Consider the following 22,460-nt stretch of genomic DNA (forward strand, 5'->3'; position numbering starts at 1 on the left):
CTGAACTCATACAAGTACCTTGGGGTCCAAATCAACAATAAACTGGACTAGTTTCATAATGCTGACACCCACTTCAGAAAGGGACAGAGCAGACTTCTTTCTGAGGAGACTCAGATCCTTCAGTGTTTGCAGCAGCCTCCTATTTGTCTCCAAACACTCTTGTATAGTTTCTATTTTGTATTATTGTCCTATTTTGTTTCTTTATTTCTTTACTCTGTACTTATTTCTGAGATGGTGCTGCTGCAACAACCAAGTCTCCATGCTGGGCATTAATAAAAGTTTCTTACCTTGAAATTATTCAGCAAGATACTTAAATGCAAAATAATCGGGGGTAATGGGGAAATTACCAGCAACTACATCTGCCAAAAAACAACAGCAGCACTTTGCATTCCCTATGAGAACTGACTGACTTGATGAGTTTATCAACTATGGCACTACAGCAAAGTATCCGTTAAAGCAGCACCATTTTCATTCACACACCAGGTTATTTTGAGACGTACATGCCCAGAAGAATGTACTTAATTATTGTGCAGGGTGCTTCACAGTGTATTTGCTATATATTGACAGTTTTTTCTCTGCTCTGTCAACGTCAAACATAAAATTTCACGGTATCAAGATAATTCTATAAAACAAAGGGCCAAAATTCTTCGGTTATACTTGCTACTATTAAAGATGGCACAAGTTATCACATGACCCTGTAGTCACCAATACGTGCGATGACCTATTATTATTATTATTTTTTTTTTTCATCATATTCGCGTACAATGATGTTACCTGTTACTACGCATTAATAAGTTGTTAAATGCCGTGTGCGTGCAGCATAGTCTTTCGGCGTTAACTGTGCGTTTCTTGAACACACCCCGCACATTTAAACACCCTGTCTCCTCCCACAGCCTCTGTAGATTACATTTGTTTGACAACAACGCTGCAACCTCATCTCTTGTATAACCACTGATGATAACTGGATATCGATTTGTCTTCTAGGAACACCAGCATCTCTCTTTTAAACTGCGCAAAGACTGGACACCGGTCCCTTTTTCTTTTTGACAGCACACAGGGATCGACATGGTGGTTGGACTCCGCAGTTCTCGGGTAATCCTGTGGCTGGCCCTGGCCGCCCTGCTGGGCTCTGCACTCGGGCTTGGTGAGGACCTCGACCGGCCTCTGTTCGGGCCTCCAGGCTCTCCTGTGCGGCTGCGGGAGACCGACCCAGGCCTGAAGAAGGCTCTGGAGTTCGCCGAGGAGCGCTACAACCGGGGCTCCAACGCCATGCATCTCCGCAAAGTCAGCCGGTTAATTTCTGCCACGAAACAGGTAACAAAAATGAAGATGGTCATTCTAATTTTTTTTTTTTTTTTTGACGTTATTTACTCACAGCAACATGTTTTGTTACAACACAGTGGTGAGGATGGAGAATATAGGTTGTATAACCATGAAATATGTTGACCAGTTCTTTGTAAACAACAGTGAGGCTGGGGGCCGTGTAAAACTGTGTCAAGTTAGCAAGAGTTAGCTAAACAAAGACCGGAAAGAAGGCTGCTTTCCTTCAAAATAATAGCATAAAATGATGAAAGCGATACAAATGTTCTGTGCATGCGCTGCAAAAAAGAGAGAAAAGAAATTATGAGTACATTTCATTTTCACCTTTCCAGGTCCGTTAGCAAGTTTATAATATACATTTAATCGTGGCACTCTCTGGAAAGCCTACGTAAGAAGATTACAGGCAGCATATGCCCCTCCGTATGTTCATCTTTTCATTCTGGCCGGATGTCATGTCATTGAGTTTAACCTCACCAAATGGCTTCACCAGTCATTTGTCAGCGCATCTATCTGTGCAGCATGGCCTAGTGCCACCAGAGTGTCCATGCAGCAAAAGAAGCATCCAGATACAACAACAAAGTCCATAAAGACTCACAAAAAGCTTAGTCTGCCTAAATGTCTTTCAGATACACAAGTATTGTATGACCACTCGTACACTAGACTTTAACAGAGTCATGTTTGAATAAAAGTTTGTTTCAAGAAGATTTTTTTGTTTGTCATTTCTCTGTTTTCCAGCTGGTTAAGGGTATTCGCTACACTATAACAGTGGAACTGAGTAACACTCAATGTAAGAAATCCGCCATGCTCAGGACATGTGACTTCTATCCCGAGTTACAGAACCTCAAGGTAGGGTGTGTGTGTTTGTGTGTGTGTGTGTGTGTGTGTGAGAGGGAGACTGACTTTGTGAGCCATGAATTCTGTGACAGAAAGGAGGTCACTGTCGTGGTTTTAAAATAGCAGATTTCACTAAGATGTATGTAACACTACAAAACAGGAAAGTGCCCGTGTGTGCACCAAACTGTGTAACGATCTATTAGTGCAGCATGTGTAGGTCTGTTTGCCATCTGATCTTGTGACTTGAGTTTGACTTGAAGTAACCCCAAGCACGCTCATGCCTCATGCTCACATGCATGCATGCACAACACTGACACATAAACTTCTGTTATGTTTGTTTCTTTGTTCCTCTGTTCTTGGACTTTGTAGTGGAAACCATTTCCCCATTTATTAAAAAAAAACAAAAAAAAGCCTCTATCTAAGACAAAAAAGAAGACCCAAATTAAGCTGTTGCACTCTTAAAGTTGCAAAGACATGCAAGTTTGATGTTGCTAGTGCGGGCTGCTCTGTTAAACACATTATGTCACTTACTCAGTCAATTTCAACAGTCTGAACATACACTGTGTATGGCAATATAATGAGGTTAATCCACCATTAATAATATAGAATATTTCTGTCCTCTTGATGTGTCTTTATCAGACGGAGGTGTGTCTGTTCGAGGTGTGGGACATTCCCTGGCAGGGCACCTCAACTCTGCTCAAACAGAAGTGCCAGCCGAAAGGTCAGTCAGCAGCCAGAAATCACTGATCATTACACATCCGGAAAATTCATGATTTTTCAGTTGTCAAAATAGATCTGAGGGACACATCTGTGGTTCACTGTGGTTCCTCTGCACTGCTATCTTGCCTTTATTCTTACCTCTTGGTTAACTGTAATCACTGTTGACCTACTGTTTATATGGTTTCAGTGTTATCCCATGATGCTCTGCTTCCTCTGTAATAGAAACATTATCTTCCAGGATTGCCTGTATCAAACCGATTAAAACAACGTATATGCAGAAAGTAATTTGACGTCATCATTACAAAGAAGGACTCGGCTCAAACCAACCTGTGCTGACACAGTCACTGAGGAGCGACATTCCCTTCACACTGACCGCATTTTGTTCTGTTTGGATGTTATACCAGGAAAAACTAAATTTGACCTTCATTGCTCAGTCGTTATGTAACTCTAATGTTTACTTGCCTGATCGAAAAGTCTTGCTTTATACCAAAGAGATAAGTGAGGTTCAAGTCCACCAATAAATGCATGAGCTCCGAACATGCGACAACAGAATTGATTTTAAGGCTCTGAGACTTATGAGATGAGGTTCTCAAGCACAAGCAATAATGAACCATGTGAAAGTTGTCATACAGCTTCCATGTACTGAAATTCATTAATGTACTTTTGAACACATGTAGCATGAATATAGCTGTTGTGCACATTGACACTGAACATGTTGTCCTTGGTGTCTCTCTTATCAGTTGAACCTCAACCAGAAGAGACCAACAAGGTGATGGATGCAGCCACCAGCCAACCTCTGGAGGTAAAAATCATGTCACATTTTAGACCAATAACAGGACTGAAAACACTGTCGATGTTAAGCTCCATCTTGTTTTCGCCGCTTATATCCTGCTATTATGAAGTTGAACTTGAGCTTAAGGTCTCAGTTGTTGATTGTTTGTCTGGCAGGAGTCTGTGGAGCTGCTGGGCCAGTTCAAAGAATTCATGGTGAAATACAATAAGGTCTACAGCAGCCAGGAAGGTGAGCGATTGAGACATATATGTTGAACATACCAAACATAGCAAGGTACGTACAGCATCACATACCTGGAACCCTTTGTAGTCACAGCCTACTCATAGCAACAATAAAACCTAAATATAAATATGCCTTATCAATTCAGAGCCTTTGGAGTTAGTATCTTATCAACAGGGAATAAACAGGACCAAATTTTAAATAGCAACGACTCTCAGAAGAGACATTAAACGCAACACAGCCATGACAGATAATGTCATGACTGGTTGTTTGAGAAAAGACGCTGGAGTGTTACCGAAAATGAATATTCAGAGCAGTAAAACAGTCTGTCACTGTCAAGTGTCAAAGCATTTTTAAGTATTTGTTCATTTGACCTTTGATCCTGCAGAGGCAGACCGCCGTCTGCGCATCTTTCACGAGAACCTGAAGACTGCTGAGAAGCTCCAGTCTTTGGATCAAGGGTCAGCTGAGTATGGAGTCACCAAGTTCAGCGACCTAACTGGTATGTCTTGGTGTGTGTGTGTGTGTGTGTGTGTGTGTGTGTGTGCCCGCACCATCTTTTTCTTGTATTTTCATGCATTGAAAGGCATTGTCAGCTTTTCATGTGCTGCATCAGTTTTTGTTTCCAAAAATCTTCTTAAGTAACACAAAAGTTTTAATGCTTTCTCCAGAGGAAGAGTTTCGCTCTACATACCTGAACCCGCTCCTGAGTCAGTGGACTCTCCATCAACCAATGAAACCAGCCTCTCCTGCTCGAAACCCCGCTCCTGCCAGCTGGGATTGGCGTGATCACGGAGCTGTCAGTCCGGTTAAGAACCAGGTAGCATTGATCAGAGTTAATTATGGAGCAATTATTCAACATAGCATGTAAAAAGTAAATTATACCTCCTGCCTACTTTGTGCTGATTGGGGTGTGTGTGTGTGCGTGTGTGTGTTTCTTGCAGGGTATGTGTGGATCCTGCTGGGCATTTTCTGTCACAGGCAACATCGAAGGCCAGTGGTTCCCGAAAAATGGAACGTTGCTGTCCCTCTCTGAACAAGGTAACACAAGGACTCAAACTTTCTCCTGCAGAAAAAAACTCTGTTTACATTAGCAGATAAAAGGCCATGATCTGATTGGTCCATTGATTTGTCCCGCACAGAGCTGGTTGACTGTGATGGGCTGGACCAGGCGTGCGGAGGAGGGCTGCCATCAAATGCTTACGAGGCTATTGAGAAGTTGGGTAAGACAAGTGATGTGTGCAACCCTTTTGAGACATTTTAGCTTCTTGGGGACATTACAGCTATTTATTGACTCTGAACATGTGCGTTATGCTGAGTGCCATCTCTGACCTTTTCATCTTCATCCTTCATGTGTTGTTAAGGTGGTCTGGAGTCAGAGACCGACTACTCCTACAGTGGGCACAAGCAGAGGTGCGACTTCACCTCTGGGAAGGTGGTCGCCTACATCAACAGCTCCGTGGAGCTGTCCAAAGATGAGAAGGGTGCGTGGGCTTAGCGAATAGAGACGCACTGAAGAGGAAAGGGAAGACAAAGCACTGATAAATATGTCAACAGAATTTCATACAGAAACACACGCAAAGAAGCTTTTTTTCATCTAGAAGTGATGAGGCACTAATTTGACTTAATGAACAAGCTAATGACATGCTGATTTGTCATTTCCTATTTAAAAGGCAAGTACATAGTGGAGATTGGTGGGTGTTGATTTTGTCAGTAGAGTGGTAACTATAAAATTCATCTCTGCCGCAGTTTGATACAAAGAGCTGTTAGAGGGACTGATTTTGTTTTTTGCATCCTCAGAAATCGCAGCTTGGCTGGCTGAGAATGGACCAATCTCTGTCGCTCTCAATGCATTTGCCATGCAGGTAAACAGTTTTTCCACTGCTACAGTACATCCATCCACCACAGCAAAGACTGAATCACTAAAATCTGACATTCTTAACGCACTGCCATCACCTGTAGACCAGACATGAAGTGTGTCAAAATGCATCTTATTTTCACTAATTAATCATCAGCATACAACCATATTTAGTTCATTTTTATTGTCTTTTGAATGTCTATAGTTCTACAGGAAGGGTGTGTCGCACCCTTTGAAGATCTTCTGCAACCCTTGGATGATCGACCACGCTGTGCTGATGGTGGGATACGGAGAGCGTGAGTGTTTTTATTCTCTCTCCATTTACCAAGTTCCTTCTCATGACAGACACACATTTGTTGATTCTGTTTTCTGAGTCCAGATGCAGGATGCATTCAAATGTGCTGTATGAATGCTTCTGTGCTTTCAGGTAAAGGTATCCCATTCTGGGCCATCAAAAACAGCTGGGGAGAGGATTATGGAGAGCAGGTAAGACAACCCCACCTACTAACAGTCTGTTTGTGGATTAGAGAAAGGTTGAAAAGGACCTTAAAATTAATATTTTAGTACATATAACATAGATCAACTAGAACCTGAATTCTGATATTGAAGTTAAAGGTGTTATTAAAATTTCTTGACTTGACAAGATGATAGTCGTACAAACCAGTCAACAGCATAATGTCTTACCTGAAATGTGTCAGTGTGCACTATTAAATTCAAAGCAACGAGACCTCGACCGACCATCACTAAATAATTTGAGTGAGCATCAAAAACCTCCTCATAACTGTCTATATTCACCTCATATAGGGGTTGGACATAATAACAGGAACCTTTACCTCACAGTTTAATAGAATTCAGTACCACAGCCCTGCAACAAATAACATCATGGTGAAGGTTACAACGTGTTTTTGAGACCGTCAGATATGTTTCAACTCAGTGATACAGTCTACAGTTGTTCCATTTGGTTCCACCACACTGTACAAATCTAACTACTGTTTTGTGTCATATTGAATTAAATTGGAAGGTTTGATGACAGGAAACCGCATTGTTGCTGCCCATAAAATATATGCTGGCTGTAACAACTAAATTTCCCCAGTCTGCGATCAATAAAGTCCTATCTTATCTTATGTTATATAAAGTTGCGAGAGTGTGTCTGTTTATTCTCTCCGTGTCTCTAACAGGGTTACTACTACCTGTACAGGGGCTCCAATGCATGTGGGATCAACAAGATGTGCTCATCTGCTGTAGTCAACTAAAGCACAAACACCACAAATTCAATCACACGCACACACACACACACGCACACACACACGCACACACACACACACACACACACACACACACACACACACACACACACACACACGTGATCCAGACTGCATGATGATCACATTCAGACGCACATAAAGTCCTACTGATGTTACTTTTCCGTTAAAGCAGCCTAGTGTTCCACCCTCATACTTCACGCCTCGTGTCAGTATACTGAAAACATACCAGCTATAACAAAATAAGGGTTGTTGAGAAATTTTCTAGTAATCTTAATCTAGATCTTTTGTGTGAATTTTATTCCTTTAGTCCTGCAGGTCAAAATGATTGCTGTGTTTTAGGCAGTATTGGTTTTAACTCATCTTTCCTCACAGTGACTGTGCTCATGTTCGATAAGGAGCATGCACTAATTGTTGTTAGCCTTGTGTCTTGTCAGTTTTCTTGGATGTTTTGTTACCAGTGCTAATGCTATGTAGTACTTGAGAGGGGTGGTTGAAAGATGGGGGTTTTACCTCATATCGGTCTGCGCATTACTAAGTAACTGCAATGCAATTTTAAAAACTGCTGTAAAACAGTGAGAAATGAATGAAGGTTGAATAAAAAATGTGTGAAATCCTATTTGTTGTTTATGGTGTTCTTTCAACAGAATTAAACTTTATTAATTGGGAATACAAACAAATGCAACATCTATATAATCACTTAATTTATAAACCGCAATGAACATCTAATTGCTAAAATGCCATAGTGACTGATGTGAACAGTGAGAGGAAACAACATTTTACTTTACATGCACTAACATTATAATGACTGGAGCTATCTGTAGTCTGCTTGTCAGTATTTAGCATTTCATTAGCCATAAGCAACTTTATAGATGGCACTGATAATGGAAAGCTTGTTTATAGCCACACGTGGTATGTGACAACAGCAGGTTCATTAAATGCTGATCTTGAACGCTGCCCAAATTTAGAAAACACAAAACACTATTTCCCATAATGCATCGTCATCGTTACGGAAGAACTAGACCTACGTTGAGTAGGAAACAGAAATCCGTTGTACATAATTAAGACTTAGTTATTCAGTCAGACAAACAATAGCAATTGATGCTGAAGTGACAAAGTTAATTTCTAATGTCCACGTCTCTAATTGATACTTTAACTGTAGTTCTAAGCCCTTACTGCATGGCCGTTTAGCCTAAATATAAAGAAAAACAGACGACAATCCTTATTTTGAAAAGGGTAGCCAACTGAATAACGGAAGTGCAAAGTCTGGTGTTGCTAGAAAACAGGAACGCATGTGGTTTGGCTTTACTGGTGAAATATTTCAACGTGACTTTTTTCGAAAGTGGCTTTCAGCTTATGTCAAGCGGCCCAGAAACACTTTCTGCATCGAAAAGAAACAATTACGCTTTTCTTCCTTTCAAGGTTAGCATGTAACCTGCTAATGCAGATGAGCGTTTTGAGATAGCTAAAGTTAGCTTAGTCAGCTAACATAAATCATTAGTAATCTTATCGTTAATTGTAAGAAAACAACTCTTTGCTTATGTTTCTGGCTAATTATTGTGGTAAGTTGAGGGAGTCTGAAGCGCTGTCATTCGTCTAGCTATCATTGAAAATACTGATGTAGCCAAAGTTTTTCGAAAGCGGCTAATTTAAGCTAGCTGGTAACTAACGTATGTGAGGTTAGCTAGTTTTCACGTTGACTTTTGATCAGCATCCTGTTCTAGTTTATTGTCTCGTTAACGTATCGTAAGTTGACCACAGCTGACCTCACCAATAGAGTGCATTACTGCTCATCATAACTTGGCCCACACGCTTGTTTTCTCAGCTGGCGAAGGAACCTGAAGCTCACCGTTGATAATGTCACAGGCCACAAAACGCAAACACGTTGTCAAGGAGGTTCTTGGAGACTTTGTGACACCCACAGAAAACCAACAGATTGTGAAGGTGAGCTATTTTTGCGCTGTAGTGTGTTTAAGGCAGTGACGACAAACAACCACCCACATGACAGGAAACAAAAAGACATTGTCTTGACTCTATCTCCATCCTGTGTCTGTAGGTTATCGGTAGCCGTGGCAACAACCTCCATGAAACTGTCACAGCCCAGGGTGAGACGTTTCTGGTGAGCATGCCCACCAAGTTCCGCAAGAACATCTGGATCAAAAGAGGTAACTGATGGTGGGATGTAGATTAAAGGTGGTGCAGGTCATTCCGGAGAAAGATTGCTGAAGATTGCTGATAAATATTAATGGGAAACGAACAAAAGTGGGTCTGACTGAATCACACACTATTCAGCTAATCAGCAACAGGTGGCGCTCATGCTGTTGCTCAAGCCTAGGGGAACGGGAGAGGAGATGGGCTGAGTGAGAGGGAGGTAAATCAGGCATACTAACATTTAATTGCAATGTGAAGAATACAAAATGACATTCTGAACAATCTGTCTCCAGAAGCCTCACCCTGCCTATAAGTGTGAGAGACTTCTAGAGGTTGTTAAGTGTCAGTGAAACAGCTCAGATTTCCATAATGCTGCTAGTGCTCGTGAGAGTCACTAAGGCTGAACAAACCTGTTGAGTACATTTCGTTCCCCACAAAACATCTGCAAAGCCGAACATTTTGAACTCTCTGTTATTATACCTATACTCACTTGCAAGCAGTCTCCATCTTCTCTGCTGTTCTGTATTCATTTCTGCTGCCACCTGTTTTACTTTGGAAATAAATGGCAGCATTTCACATAAATGACCAACTTTAATTTTTTATCAATCAAAAACTTTTCTGAATATCAGACCATGTAGTTTTGGACATTTCATATCTTGAAGGTGCAAAACACTGAAATATTTTCTGTAGTGATGGATGTAGCTTGGGTAAACTTCATACAGGCTTTGAAATGCTCTCCTAAAATGTCATCAGTCTGATATCTTTCTCTGCCTTTATAATGACCTTTATTTTTTGGTTCACATTTAAAGTCTGTCTGCTTTCTGATCCCCAAGGTGACTATGTGATTGTGGATCCTATTGAGGAAGGAGAGAAGGTGAAGGCAGAGATCAGCTTCATACTCTACAAAGATCACATTCAGTACCTGCAGAAGCAACAGCAATGGTGAGAACACACACACACACACACACACACACAAACACACACACACACACAAACACACACACACATACGTTGACACACGTCACAAAACCAGCATCATTTTGTCAAGTATAATTGTGTGTGTTGTGGTTTTTCCTTGATGTTCTCAGGCCAGAGGGGTTTATGGAGGAGCCACCCGAGCAGGACAAGACAAACAAACAGCAGGAAAAGGAAGAGGGGAGGGAGGAGAAAGACGAGGAAGAGGACGTTAGCGACTCTGAAGATGAGAGTGACCTCTTTGTAAACACCAACCGCTCGAACTACCAGTACAGCGAGAGTGAGGAGGAGGAGGAGGACAGTGAGGAAGAAGATGACGACAATGAGGAAAGGACAGGCTCATAGTGGTGGAGCTGAGGACACGGACAATCGAGAGTGAGCGCTGTGGAGATCGTGACAGTGTCCTCTGCTGTGCTGCTGTTATCACTGACTGATTTGAAACGATGGTCCTCGTGCAACTGCTCCCTCTGCAGTAACTTCATGGACCAAAATAAGCCTTGCTTGTTGAATTGATGTTGAAATTTAAGATTTATCCCAAATTCTAGCATGTTTATATACTGACCTCTGGTGCCAGTGCATTACAAGGTATACTTCATATCCAGGCCGTAACATACATTGGAAGGTTCATTTTAAGTGTACTGTGCAGGATTTAAAAAAATAAAACAAAACAAAATAATCCCACTTATGACCCACCAGTAGTGTGTGGCAGTGTGTTTATGTGCAGAGACCCTGCCCTCTGACCGCATTATTGTCTTGTTTTTTTTTTGTGTTCAGGACATTTCTGGGCGGCAGCCTTTGGGCAGTGTAGCTCCCAGCCAATAACCGCACAGAGATTGAGACTTTCTCAAAAGGCTGACACTGTTATCTGTTTCATCTGTGTCTGAAGCTCAGGTAGCTCCTCTAAATTCTCCTGCCTGGACACAAACACACTTAGCTAATGTTGCTGCTGGCTTGTTGACTGTAACTGGACAGATTACATGTGACATGTAATTATTGTCTGCTACTATGCCTTTTAGCAAGCTTGACTGTAGACAGCTAAGCTTGCTGGATACTAAGAGCCAGTAATCCAACAATTAGGGTAGCTATTTGTTTGCATACGTAATTCAATTAACACATGATAAAGACATTATTGATAAAATATTTCAAGATATCTCAACGCTCATTTCCCCACAGGCAGTCAGGTACCTGCGCTGCTGGTGGTATTGAGCCACAGAGGATGGACTAAGTTTGAATGATGGATTTCCAAACAACTGAGTTGACAGTTCCTGCAGAGTATACCTTGAATGTAAACTGTTCTATTCATTTATCCTCTTCTACTGGACAAAATAAATCTCAGAAAAAAATTGCAGAACTCACAAGGAAATCATTGTTGTCACTGTTGACAGAAGGCATGTTTGATTTTTGTTGGTGGTTTAGTGGTAGAGTGTTAGAAAGGTTAGGGTGTGGTGAGAATGTAGTGATACCTGTCCCCTGAAGGTTATTGTGACAAGCTTGCCCACTACCACCCTTTGTGTACCCTTGTCGTGATAATTGTATTGATTTGCTTTTCAAATGAAGGCAGCTGATGTCTCTGTGGTTTACTATGAAAGGTCTTGTAAAGAAAACCTTCTGATTTCTTGAGCTTGTATCATGTGGCTCATTGTGACTGCTTTGTGCCTCATCCTATCCTTACTTTCCCTCCCCAGTTGCTGATGTATGTGTGTTTAACGATGAACATTCTTGAAACAGTTGAATTCTTCAGCTGTTTTTCAGCACTTTGACTTGACGTCATTCCATTCATGACTTCATTTCAAGAATTCGTCATTTTTTCTTTGTAAACAATCTCTTTCCTTTTATTTCACATTCAAAGTACAATCTCCTCAGGAAAGAGGTGGGCGGCAGTGATATAAGCATGGATATTAAAATGAAGACATTTTCCACATATACTACGAGTAGATGCCCAAAAGATTACCTCACGCTATTTGACATTAAGTCATGGAGCAGTGTAGTTCGACTGCCGGTGGAACCGGTTCTACAGGAACTTTTTACAAGCCACGCTCTGCCCCCGATGTGTCAGAGGAAGTACACAGCCATGCTGACTGTTTTGTAATATTGTAATTTTGAATCTCTAGGAAGCTCATATTGCTATGAACTAACTGCAATGTGAAATATTTTTGCTGAATGTTTTTATTAAACATTAATACTTCTTCAGAAAGATACATGTTGCAACAGACTTAAACAAACATGGATGCTACCAAATTCATAAAAAGAGCGAATAAAAGCTTATTGAATGAGCCAAAGGTGCTGGTTTAGTTTCAGGGGACAATGAATTTGCATTCAGTGTAAACAGATTTTTGGCCCTCCACTTATTCCCTGAGATGAGTTTTATTTTTTTAAACTTGTATCCCTTTTTTCAGTGAAGTTTTTCAAGATATATCATAATATTTAAATAGTGTGTCTGTGAAACCATAAAATTGGAATGAAAACTGTCAGATAGCCACAAACTGCCTTTGTGTCGGACTTTTTGTGTCTTCCCATTTAAGGGCTCTGCACACAAGACACCAGACACATCTGGATGAAGGGTGTTTTTTCTGCATTTGCTTTCATACTAACATCACATCACTAGTACTAGTAGAAGTAGCAGTGAGTTAGTAGTGGGGGGTATTGAGTTGATGTATTGAGTTGTTGAATAGTTTATTTGGATAGGAAAGAAATGTTTCACAGGAATGTACAAGAATGCAATTTTGCTAGAAAGTAGGAATTCCTAACTGGAGTGCAGCCAGACTTCACTGTAAACTCATTGGCTGACACCTCTCCAACACACCATAACTGGCTCAATCACTGTAAACTCAAACTCATCCTGACAAGAGTTACATTAATCATACACTTCATATACACCAAAATGAACTGTGGTTTATAGCATACTTTGTAGACAAGACATAATAAATTGTTCCTCGTAGAAGTGAAAAGAATTCATAAACAATGAAACACAACATTGCTCAGCTCAGTGCCCTGAAGGGTTGCTGATCCAGTCTCATCTGGTCTGATATGACCACCAGCATATGATGGCTGACATAGCTAATGTTTTTATCTAAACATTATTGTATAACGCACAATACTGAGCTGGTTCACAAACTTTGTGGCTCTTCTTGTGTTACAATAGCTTTAAATTTTAGCAGAATGCTAAACAGTAGTTTAGCATTTAGTAGCAATTAGCATTATCTCAGTTTCCATCCATGGCCACCGTTCAGCAAAAGTTACATAGTGTTTATTTGACTACAAATCATGCACACATTATCTTGGACTTTTTAAGAATATTGTCCTGCATTCATTCATTTCCATTCATTTCAGTTCCATATGACAATAAACCTGCAGACTTGAAACCTGATGTGTTAGGGAACATATTCTGGCAGGTATCATATCTGCATGTCATCGTGAGGTTATTGGTTCATGGTAATTCAGTCGAATGAGTAGACTGATTTGAAATTTACAAAAGAAGTGATATAACTGACAAAATGGAAGTAGACGTGGTCACAGTCATGATTTACAGTCTGAAGGCATTTGAGGTCAGAAGTTTTTTCACATAATGTAATGAATGACACTGCTGTCTGAAAAATTCATATGAAATATTTTTCAGGCTGTTGGCACGCTGACGGATCCAAAGGTTTCCACATTCTTTAGTAGCCTGTAATTAACGATAAACCCAGAACACTAGATGCTTGAATTAGATAAACACAGACAGTAAACAGTCTCACCTCTTCTCTGTGGCAGAAGCTTGCCAAAATGTCCACTATCAGAGCAAAATTCTTCAATAGACAAATACTGCCACAAATCACTGGGGGATAGTTTCACAGTTTGTTTCCATTAGTGACTGGATCTCTCAGGGGCACATTCCAACACTTTGTTTGTGTCTTTTCCATGTCAGCCCACAGTTGAACTATCTGGCTGGGGCTTCGTTTGTGGACCAATAGGACTGTGTGGTATGAACACACATTCTCCTCTTCCTTTCCAGGAAAGTCAAACGTTAGAAAGGCAGGATGGTGGATGGGTTGAGCGTTAAGCCGAATCATGCACATCCCAACGTAAACGTCGTCGATGGGGAAAAGGTGAACCCTTTTAGACATAATGTGTAGACGTTTAGTCAACAGGCCTGAGTACACCACCCCTCCCCCGCCTGCATATGAAGGATAGAAGCCCTTGTAGAAGCTGTCTGGGACAAAATACTTGGAATTGTTGACTCGGTTGGGTACAGCTGCACCAATTACATCTCCAATCATGAAATCTTTTATGGTCTCTTGTGCTTGTGGCTTCTTTAGCTGTTCTTGGAGGTAGGTTATCAGTTTTGGGGTGTTGACGAGGACGTCGTCATCTCCCTTAAGGACAAAGTGAGTCTGGCCGCAGACGCGTGAGAACCAGCTCCAGAAGAGCACATCTTTCAAGGTGAGGTTGAAAAATGTGTCCTTGAAGTCCCACTGCAGAATGTCTCCATAATGTTTACTTTCCATCTGCAATAACTCTGATGAATTCACACTCAGCTCCTCAGGGTATTCTTTGCCTAGCAGAAACACCCTGCGGACATATCCTCCACCTTCTTCTCCTCCACTGCTGTTCCTCCCCTGTCCTGCTACCCAGCCCACCTTGCCCCAAGTCTTTCGAATGGCCTGCCGGTTCTTGAAATTCAGCTCTGTTGTCTTGATGGCCAGGAGAAGCAGAGGGGGCCCCTTCTCATCTTTTGCCCCAGCTCCACATATTCCATCTGGCTGGAAGAGGGCTGGGTAGTCCCTCCTTTGCATGTGTGTCACAAACTCTTGCATTAGATGTGGTAGCCTGTCAAAGTTTCTCCACTTGGCCAAGTCGATAACTCCAGAGAAACTTTGCCTCATGAGGGTCTCATGAAAGGTGCTAGTTTCAAGTCTCCTCTTGATGTTGTTGGGACGTAGGATGGGGTTGAAATGGCGGTCAATAGACAGCTGGAGCCGGTTCCAAAGAGCGTCCCCATTCGGGTTGACATCCCAGAAAGTTTTAGGGAGTGGGGCAAAAGTCTTGTTTCTCAAATTTCCAGAGGCGACAAAGTGGGTAATTTCCGATCCATAAAGCCCCATGGTGTCCAGGTTTACCGTGCTACTCATGGTCGTGCACACCATGATACCGATATAGACGAACAGCAGGGCCATGCAGATGCAAGGGGTGCACACACAGATTAACACATTACGCCAGCGACAGTAGCACCGTGCCATTCAACTGCAAATGCACAAAAAGTGTGTTAGTTTGGACAAATCTTAAATCTGTGTAAAAAGAGATGTCTGCAACTATGAATATGCATTACATGAACCATGAAAGCCCAGAGCTAGTAAGTAAATGCAAAGAGAGGCAGAGATTAGAGAGAGAGCAAGTAGTCCCTCAGTACTTGATGATTTTCTCAAGTAGCTGCGACCTCTTAGTAAAGTTACCAATAAGGCTATACTTGACTTCACCAAAAAGCCCATTTCGTAGCTGCTCTTTTGTTCTCAGATCTATGGCTGGATCTTCATCATCTGAATTATGAAATTATGAAGAGAGTTTCTAATAGCCAATTATTCATACTTTGAATAGGGGTGAAATTCAATTCTGTCAGCAGATAATGACAGAAATGACAGCAGTTTAATAAATAATAATAATGATAATAATAATTGTTATCATCATTACTAACCTTACCGTATGATATTCAAATTTACAGTTAATATTACAGCTTTATTACATTGAGTCATTTGACAAGATGAGATCATCCTCTCTTTGAGTGCTGGCATTTAAATGAAAAGTCAGCAGTTTTCTTTGCTTACCTGTTTTAAGTGAGGGCTCTCTCATTCACTGAATACTGAATCTGTTTGGATAAACAAAGTCCACGTCCACACTAGTAATCTGACGGCCTCGTCATTGGCTTATTTCTCAGCGGAAAAAATGAAGAAAAGAAGAAATAGGAGCCAAAGATGTTATCCAGACAGTCAGTCAAGTAGTCAGTCAAGATGGTTTTCCTATTCTAGCCTAAACTCATCTGACCTGCTGATGAATGAGGCTGCTGCAGTGCCTGGAGATGCTTGTGAACAATGATGAAAACTTTGACGGAGCAGCTTTACTTAGCGGACACAGACTGCCAGGTATGCGCATAAAGGGGAAACACCCACTGACAGAAAAACAGCAAACAGGAATGGCATGTTGTTACTTCACCAGTGATGAGGGAAGGTTGACCCAGCCATGAACAGGATATATGAACCAATCAGAGAGAGGTCTAAATATACAGCAAAAAAGACCATCATTGCTTTGTTTCTGACTCTTGATGTCATCATTCCAGCTGCTTTTCCACAGCTCACAACAGACTGTTCAAACAGTCATCTGCCATCTTGAATACAATAGCAGGGTGAAACCTGTGCAGAACAGGTCCAGAGGATGGTAGAACATCTTTTAAATACAGATTAGCTGTACACTGATCACACATCATCATCCTCATCACCCCAAAAACCATGTACATCAGGTCTAACAGGACGAGTTGGGAGGGGCTCATGCTTGAAATGCCCCACGTGTGCCTGGGATCCTGAAACCTTTGTGCTTTGTGAAACCCGCTGTTGCTGTCGTCAGTTGGAAACACCCAACACCAGACAATATTTTCCACTTCCACATGGAAAGGGATTGGCACCAGTTTGGCAGAATTTTCAGTTCAACCTGTACCACCTATCAGCAACGAAAGGGACAATCTATGAAAGAAAATGAGAAACAAAGAGAGAAAGTGTAGTATTTATTATTTTCATAGAGAGTGAATAAGTTTTAGTCTTTGGTGCTGAAAAGTTTAATTATAAACTGTGGTGTTATAATCATTTTACATTGCATTTTATTGTTTATTAAGGCTCAATGTTAAGCCAGGGTAACAGATGCAAAGAAAGAGAACAATTAAATATTAATTTTATAAAATAATGTTAACCCGAGGTGCATTTGCTGTATTAGTTAGTGAACCTCGAGGCTGGTGGGCAATAGTTACCTTAGTGTGACACACAGATGTGTCGATTTTTACTATTTTATTTTAACTACCAGTTGGATAAATTGTTAAATGTGAATGAATTTTTGAATGAGTGGGCACGGTAACATGCTTGTGTGTGTGGGGGTGGCTGTTTGGAATTGTGATATGAGAGAGTGGCTTTAAAAATGTAATCTGTGGCACACTGTTGCACATCTTTTGAATAATAAGACCCAAAATAATCCATTAGATTGACATGATGCCTCTTATAACTGGGTAGGCTGCTGTGAATAAGGCCTGTTTGAGTGAAGTTACCATCTCTACAATGAGCCATTATTTAACATTTCATAAAATCTACAATCTTTCAGTCCAAGTAAATTCCTTCTTTACAAACAGGTTGTAGTGAAGTATGAATCAAATACTAGACGATGTAAATGCTGCCATCTAGTGTTCTTTTCTGTGCAACTCCATTCTTACTGTACATCTGGTTCATATTTGACTCTTGGCTTTCTTAATGTTCTTACCACTTTTAAACATAAATAATGAAACAACATTGAATTGTCTGCAAATCAAAACCAACAAACACCAGCTGTTTTTGTTGAAAGATGACAGGACTGTTTCAAAATGGTAGGAATAAAGTTTTATTTTTCATATGAAGGGGTGGTTTTGGATTTTTATTCTTTTACAAGTAGTATGTTTTGATAAAACTTGCAAAAAATCTTCTAGCATATTCCAAGAATGATGGACATGAAGAGAAGGGGATTTATTGCTGAATGTTAAAATGAAGACACATTTTTATTTTTTCACCGAGTGGAAAAACGATTTGCTTGCTGCTTTTTCCATGCACCCAACTACCAGTACCACTAGGACATGCAGAGGGGTTGGGGGTGAGAGGAGAGGAGAGGAGAGGAGAGGAGAGGAGAGGAGAGGAGAGGGAGAGGAGGAAGGGGGAGGCAGGGGGAGGCAGGGGGAGGGAGTCAGTAGGTAAAAAAAGACAAGGCAAACTGCTTGACAAACACAAACATGGAGGGTCTTTGTGTGTGCGTGTGGGTGCGTGTCTTATGAGGGTGTGTTTGTATGTGTGTGTGTGTGTCTCAGTGTGTGCTTCATTATGTGTGACAAGTGTATGATGTGTAAAATGTATGTGTGTATGTAAAGGTAAAGGGGGTAGTGCAGGGTGAGGAGGAAGAGGATGGGGGGGGGTGGGGGGTGTTAACAATTCAACTAGCTCTAGAAGCACACTACCCTCACTTGCAGTATTTCCACATTGCAAATCCCAGATCGGTTACAGTGAATAGTAAGACAAAACTAGCCAGACCTTTGGGCCATGAACCCAAATAATGTTTTTATAAATTTCTAGCATGATTCCCCTGACTCTGAGGGGTTTGCCACCATTTTTAAGATACTTTCTATATCTGTGATCCATGCATCTCCTGTGTGAAAAAAGAAAACAACAGAAAAATTCTACTTATTGGAAATTAACTCTAAGAGGGACACAGTATCATTTTCCTTTGTGAGCTTGAAAGGGTCTCTAAACCCAATGTATATCTGAAGTGGAAGAGTTTCTCATATGACCAGCCCACTGTTGGTGTGCTGTTCCGTATATTCATGTGGAGATGGGGCCTAAATTCATCCGCTAGTTGCTTCTGAAGGTCGGTAAGGGGCTGAGAAAGACATGAAGGGGCAACGCGGGGAAGAGGGGGCTGACAGAGACAGACACATAACAGATCATTCAGTCAATATGACCAAGCAAAAGAAGTTCAATCAATAAAGGTATAGGAATGCAAATCAAGGATGCAGTAATCAGTCTTATCATATACCAGCATTTGGCTGTGAACTAAAACAAAGTAGAATCAGACTCAGAAACTTGCTCTCTAGCAGTGTGAACCTGCACAAAGTGACCCCCAAGAGATTTATCCCATCAGACAGTGCCGTCGCTACAGGGGTGAAAGGTGGTGGCGATTCCAGGAGCCCACAGCCGGAGAGGGCTCGTGAAGTTTCCAGTTGGATTATATTAGTAAAAAAAGAAAAAGAGGGGAAGGGGATGGGTTGGGGGAACCCAGAGCGATATCCTCCTCTCAGGGAGCCCAGAATTCCTAGCTACACCCCTGCAACATAGTGAACAGATGCGGTCTCGTAACATCGTTTTTTGATCATCATCATCATCGTGATCCACACACAACGAGACACATGCCCATTTACACACATACACACAACCCTTTGAAGTAAAACAAAAAAACAAAGCAACTGAATCTCCCTTCTGAATCCAAGAGTTTTTACCAACGCTCGCTTAGCCATTGCCACGAGTGAACGCAACAAACCTGACGAACAAACAGGGAGGAGAGTGAGGGGATGTGGATCTGGCCTGCGGACTGAACTGTGACTGAGATGACGTGCGCTCTTTGCTTTGAGTCTTTTGGCTGTGATGTGATGGGGAAGTCCTGAGACACAGTGCGGCTCTAAGCTGCTGGCATAGGAAACGGGCGGGCTGGGCAGTCCACGGGAGGCCAGAGTCAGGCTGGATTACAACTTAGGTTAGGTTGGGTTTGGATCGGCAGCTCCCTGGCCAATGACTGCTCATGGAGGGAGGTTCTTACAGTGCAATGGAGCTTCTGGCAGCGTGAGGATTGGTGGGAGGAGCATGTCAGGCAAACAAGAGACCACACCCTCAAAGGTGAACGGAGGTGACAACCAAACGAGGTTTCACGAGGTGTACACACAGGCATGCACCCAAACACACACACACACACGCACACACACACACACACACACACACACACTGCAACCACCAATGTCATGGCAGCACCCTGAACACCTCTACAGGAATCTGGAGTCACTTTCCCTTAACAGCTCCCTAACACTCTTGTTTTCACAGAAATAACAACAAATGATTGAGAGGCAGCGAACAAGGACATACATGACTGATGTGATTCATCCAAAAGTCATCCGAGAGAAACTACCCTACATTTCCGGCTGCGTCAGTGACTAATGTCCCTGTGAAACAAGCGCATCGTGTGGATCATACTCATGTAAACAGACACCTTTTACACAGGAGGAATCAATATTGCATGATGACATAATCAGATCACAGTTCAAAAAGAAGAAGATCCCAAATCAGAGAAAAAACCAAAGCAAAAGGAAGGAAGAGGGTTGGTCTCTATAAAAACGAGGAGTCTTTATAAGAAAGGCTACAAAAACTCAATGGGACCTCCGACTTCAGCATACAGCAAAAGGCACCACAATATTATTCTATTTATCTAACTTGTGAAAAAATTGGCACGTAATTCTCTTATTTTTTCATCTCTCATAATGCTGTAAATCAAAAAACTTTACATATAAATATTTCCCCCCATTATAAAAAAAGTCTTTGCTGTTAGCTAGTAGACAATTTTTGCTGAAATGAAAATAAATATTTCATTTGTTTAGAATATCTGTCTGTTATACAAAATAAAAATATTTTTCCTAGGTGCAGGTCTCTAGTCCACTGGTTGTGTGTAGGAGGAAGGGGAGTGTGTGAGGTGGAGGGGGTGGGTAGTGGGGGGGGGGGGGGGGGGTTAAGTCTTAAAGGGGCATGTTGTCAGCCTTGGAGCGCTGCGACTGGGAGCCGCGGCTCTGCCCGTTGCTGCGTGTCCCCGGCCGACTCAGCCCGCGGTGAGTCCGTGTGTCCGCACCGGATGACGAACGGAAACCCGGGACGGTTAAGGGTGGGTCCACGTTCATGTTCTGCATACTAAGGAAAGGTGTGCTCTCCCCGTGAGCATCCTCTTCCTCCTCCTCTTCCTCCTCCTCCTCTGACTGGCTGAAGCTCTGTGAGCTGTAGTCCCGTAGGCCCGCTGAACGCTGGGAGATGTGTCCGTTGAGGCGGTTGCGTCGCGGGCGGCGCCTGCTCCGGATGGGTTCCCGTGATGAGGCGTACTCCTGTGTGGTCTCGTAGGCTTCATCGTCAGGAAGACGGTAGGGGCTGGACGGTAGACTCCCTGTGCTCTCCGTCAGGTAGGGTCGCCGTGGACGCCGGGGCTGCCTGTATAAACTACCATCCTGAAGCGTAAAACAGAGTGGAAATTTTGATAGAACCGTGCACTGTGTATGATAAATGCATATATATGTGATCCACTTTTAAAGATTTACACCTTCAACAGGAATGAATGGGCTTGGGGCTGAGGACCACAGAGAAAGTTGGGGAAGTCAGAACATTGAAATATGAATTGATGCATTGCTGGTCTTTTAATGGGGATTTGTTAACAATAAAAAACTGTGGAACATGATGGCATGTTGTCATCATCACCATGCCACTCCACTCCGCTATTACAGTCATGTATATGTATCATTCTGCCAGTGAGTGCCATCCATCTGTTTACTACATATATGTATATGTACTCTCTTTTCCTACATACATCTGGGCATCGTAGCAGCGGCTGGTCGTCATCTCTGTGGTAGGCGGCAGCAGCGGGGGGCAGGGAGAGGGCGTGGCTTGTGTTGGGCGAGGTGATCTGGAAGGTGGGCACCTGGGGCGGCAACAGGGGGTAGTGGAACTCCACGGGAGACAGGCGTGCTGGCGTGGTCAGCGCTGACACATACCTGGACAGAAAAGACAATGGCAGATTACTGCAGATACATGCAAATGTGCTGACGTGCACAAGTCCACCAAAACGTTTGGTCATAATCATAATCGATGATTATGTCTGGTTAACAAAATACATTAACTAAAAACTGTATTCAAAGCTGTACGTGGCAACAAGCTGTCAGAAAGTCATGAACTCAGTGTGTTCATGTTTAGCATTCTGTTGATTTGTCATTGTTCAACTACAATTTTGTATTTCGTATGTATTTCAATTTGGCACTAAGGTACAGTAGTTTGACTGCCAGTGATCTCGCAGTACACATCAGCAGAATCTTTGAAAGGTCAAGAAATAATTCAGTGGGGTACAACAGTTTTTGGGTGGGATGCGCTGCTCTGATACAGTTACATTTTGTGATTTGGACAGATAGCAGTAGCTAGTCAGTATCAGCCATTGAGTCCCATCCATCTGTTTACTAAACCACTTGTCCTCTTCAGAGCCAGGGGGCTGGAGCCTACCCAGCATGCACTGAGCAAGAGGAGGGGTACAGGTCACCAGTCAATCGCAGGGCTAACACACATAGACAAACAACTACATTCAGACCTGTAGGCAATTTAGTGTTTCCAGTCCAGTCTTGACCTACGAGTCTTTGGACTGTGGGAGGAAACTCCACACAGAAACACTGCAGCCAGCTGGCTGAGGTTTGCACAGAGGACCTTTTTGCCATGAAACAACAGTGTTAACTGCTGAGCCACCTCGCCACCCACTCAGTCAGTTCCAAGAATATGAAAAACATTACTGAATG

At 42.2% G+C, this 22,460-nt stretch overlaps 4 protein-coding genes across 5 annotated transcripts in view; 2 read left to right on the forward strand and 2 right to left on the reverse strand.

Moving 5' to 3' along the window:
• The first annotated feature begins 751 nt into the window (after nucleotides 1-751).
• Nucleotides 752-7,625, forward strand: ctsf (cathepsin F). Its single transcript, XM_076738851.1, has 14 exons — nucleotides 752-1,314; nucleotides 2,056-2,166; nucleotides 2,794-2,875; nucleotides 3,615-3,676; nucleotides 3,823-3,895; nucleotides 4,275-4,388; nucleotides 4,558-4,706; nucleotides 4,831-4,927; nucleotides 5,029-5,109; nucleotides 5,251-5,370; nucleotides 5,687-5,751; nucleotides 5,950-6,040; nucleotides 6,172-6,230; nucleotides 6,923-7,625. The coding sequence occupies exons 1-14, from the start codon at nucleotides 1,066-1,068 to the stop codon at nucleotides 6,995-6,997; spliced, it is 1,428 nt and encodes a 475-aa protein (XP_076594966.1). The 5' UTR covers nucleotides 752-1,065; the 3' UTR covers nucleotides 6,998-7,625.
• A 634-nt stretch (nucleotides 7,626-8,259) lies between these two features.
• eif1ad (eukaryotic translation initiation factor 1A domain containing) lies at nucleotides 8,260-10,646 on the forward strand. The gene is made up of 5 exons (XM_076738852.1): nucleotides 8,260-8,428; nucleotides 8,832-8,950; nucleotides 9,063-9,171; nucleotides 9,991-10,099; nucleotides 10,246-10,646. Exons 2-5 carry the CDS (start codon nucleotides 8,864-8,866, stop codon nucleotides 10,475-10,477), a joined length of 537 nt encoding a protein of 178 aa, XP_076594967.1. The 5' UTR covers nucleotides 8,260-8,428; nucleotides 8,832-8,863; the 3' UTR covers nucleotides 10,478-10,646.
• A 3,313-nt stretch (nucleotides 10,647-13,959) lies between these two features.
• Nucleotides 13,960-16,064, reverse strand: LOC143326134 (N-acetyllactosaminide beta-1,3-N-acetylglucosaminyltransferase 2). Its single transcript, XM_076739648.1, has 2 exons — nucleotides 15,931-16,064; nucleotides 13,960-15,352 (listed from the first exon to the last, which is right to left on the reverse strand). Exon 2 carries the CDS (start codon nucleotides 15,346-15,348, stop codon nucleotides 13,960-13,962), a length of 1,389 nt encoding a protein of 462 aa, XP_076595763.1. The 5' UTR covers nucleotides 15,349-15,352; nucleotides 15,931-16,064.
• Nucleotides 16,065-17,722: 1,658 nt separating this feature from the next.
• The window catches only part of nrg2b (neuregulin 2b), a 52,396-nt gene continuing 47,658 nt past the window's right edge, over nucleotides 17,723-22,460 (reverse strand). For both annotated transcript variants that reach the window (XM_076738994.1, XM_076738993.1), the window contains 2 exons: nucleotides 21,491-21,674; nucleotides 17,723-21,134 (listed from right to left, as the gene is read on the reverse strand). In XM_076738994.1, coding sequence (XP_076595109.1) covers nucleotides 20,658-21,134; nucleotides 21,491-21,674 — 661 coding nt within the window. In that variant the 3' untranslated portion in view covers nucleotides 17,723-20,657. The remainder of the gene's footprint in view (nucleotides 21,135-21,490; nucleotides 21,675-22,460) is intronic.

The sequence above is a fragment of the Chaetodon auriga genome, chromosome 9 (genome assembly GCF_051107435.1).
Source record: "Chaetodon auriga isolate fChaAug3 chromosome 9, fChaAug3.hap1, whole genome shotgun sequence".
Taxonomy (NCBI): domain Eukaryota; kingdom Metazoa; phylum Chordata; class Actinopteri; order Chaetodontiformes; family Chaetodontidae; genus Chaetodon; species Chaetodon auriga.

Coding starts and splice junctions, on each gene's coding strand:
- eif1ad (XM_076738852.1), top strand. CDS start 8,864: ATGTCACAGGCCACAAAACGCAAACACGTTGTCAAGGAGGTTCTTGGA. Junction 8,951..9,062: donor AAAACCAACAGATTGTGAAG/GTGAGCTATTTT, acceptor CTGTGTCTGTAG/GTTATCGGTAGCCGTGGCAA. Junction 10,100..10,245: donor CTGCAGAAGCAACAGCAATG/GTGAGAACACAC, acceptor TGATGTTCTCAG/GCCAGAGGGGTTTATGGAGG.
- ctsf (XM_076738851.1), top strand. CDS start 1,066: ATGGTGGTTGGACTCCGCAGTTCTCGGGTAATCCTGTGGCTGGCCCTG. Junction 5,752..5,949: donor TCAATGCATTTGCCATGCAG/GTAAACAGTTTT, acceptor GAATGTCTATAG/TTCTACAGGAAGGGTGTGTC. Junction 6,041..6,171: donor GATGGTGGGATACGGAGAGC/GTGAGTGTTTTT, acceptor CTGTGCTTTCAG/GTAAAGGTATCCCATTCTGG.
- LOC143326134 (XM_076739648.1), bottom strand. CDS start 15,348: ATGGCACGGTGCTACTGTCGCTGGCGTAATGTGTTAATCTGTGTGTGC.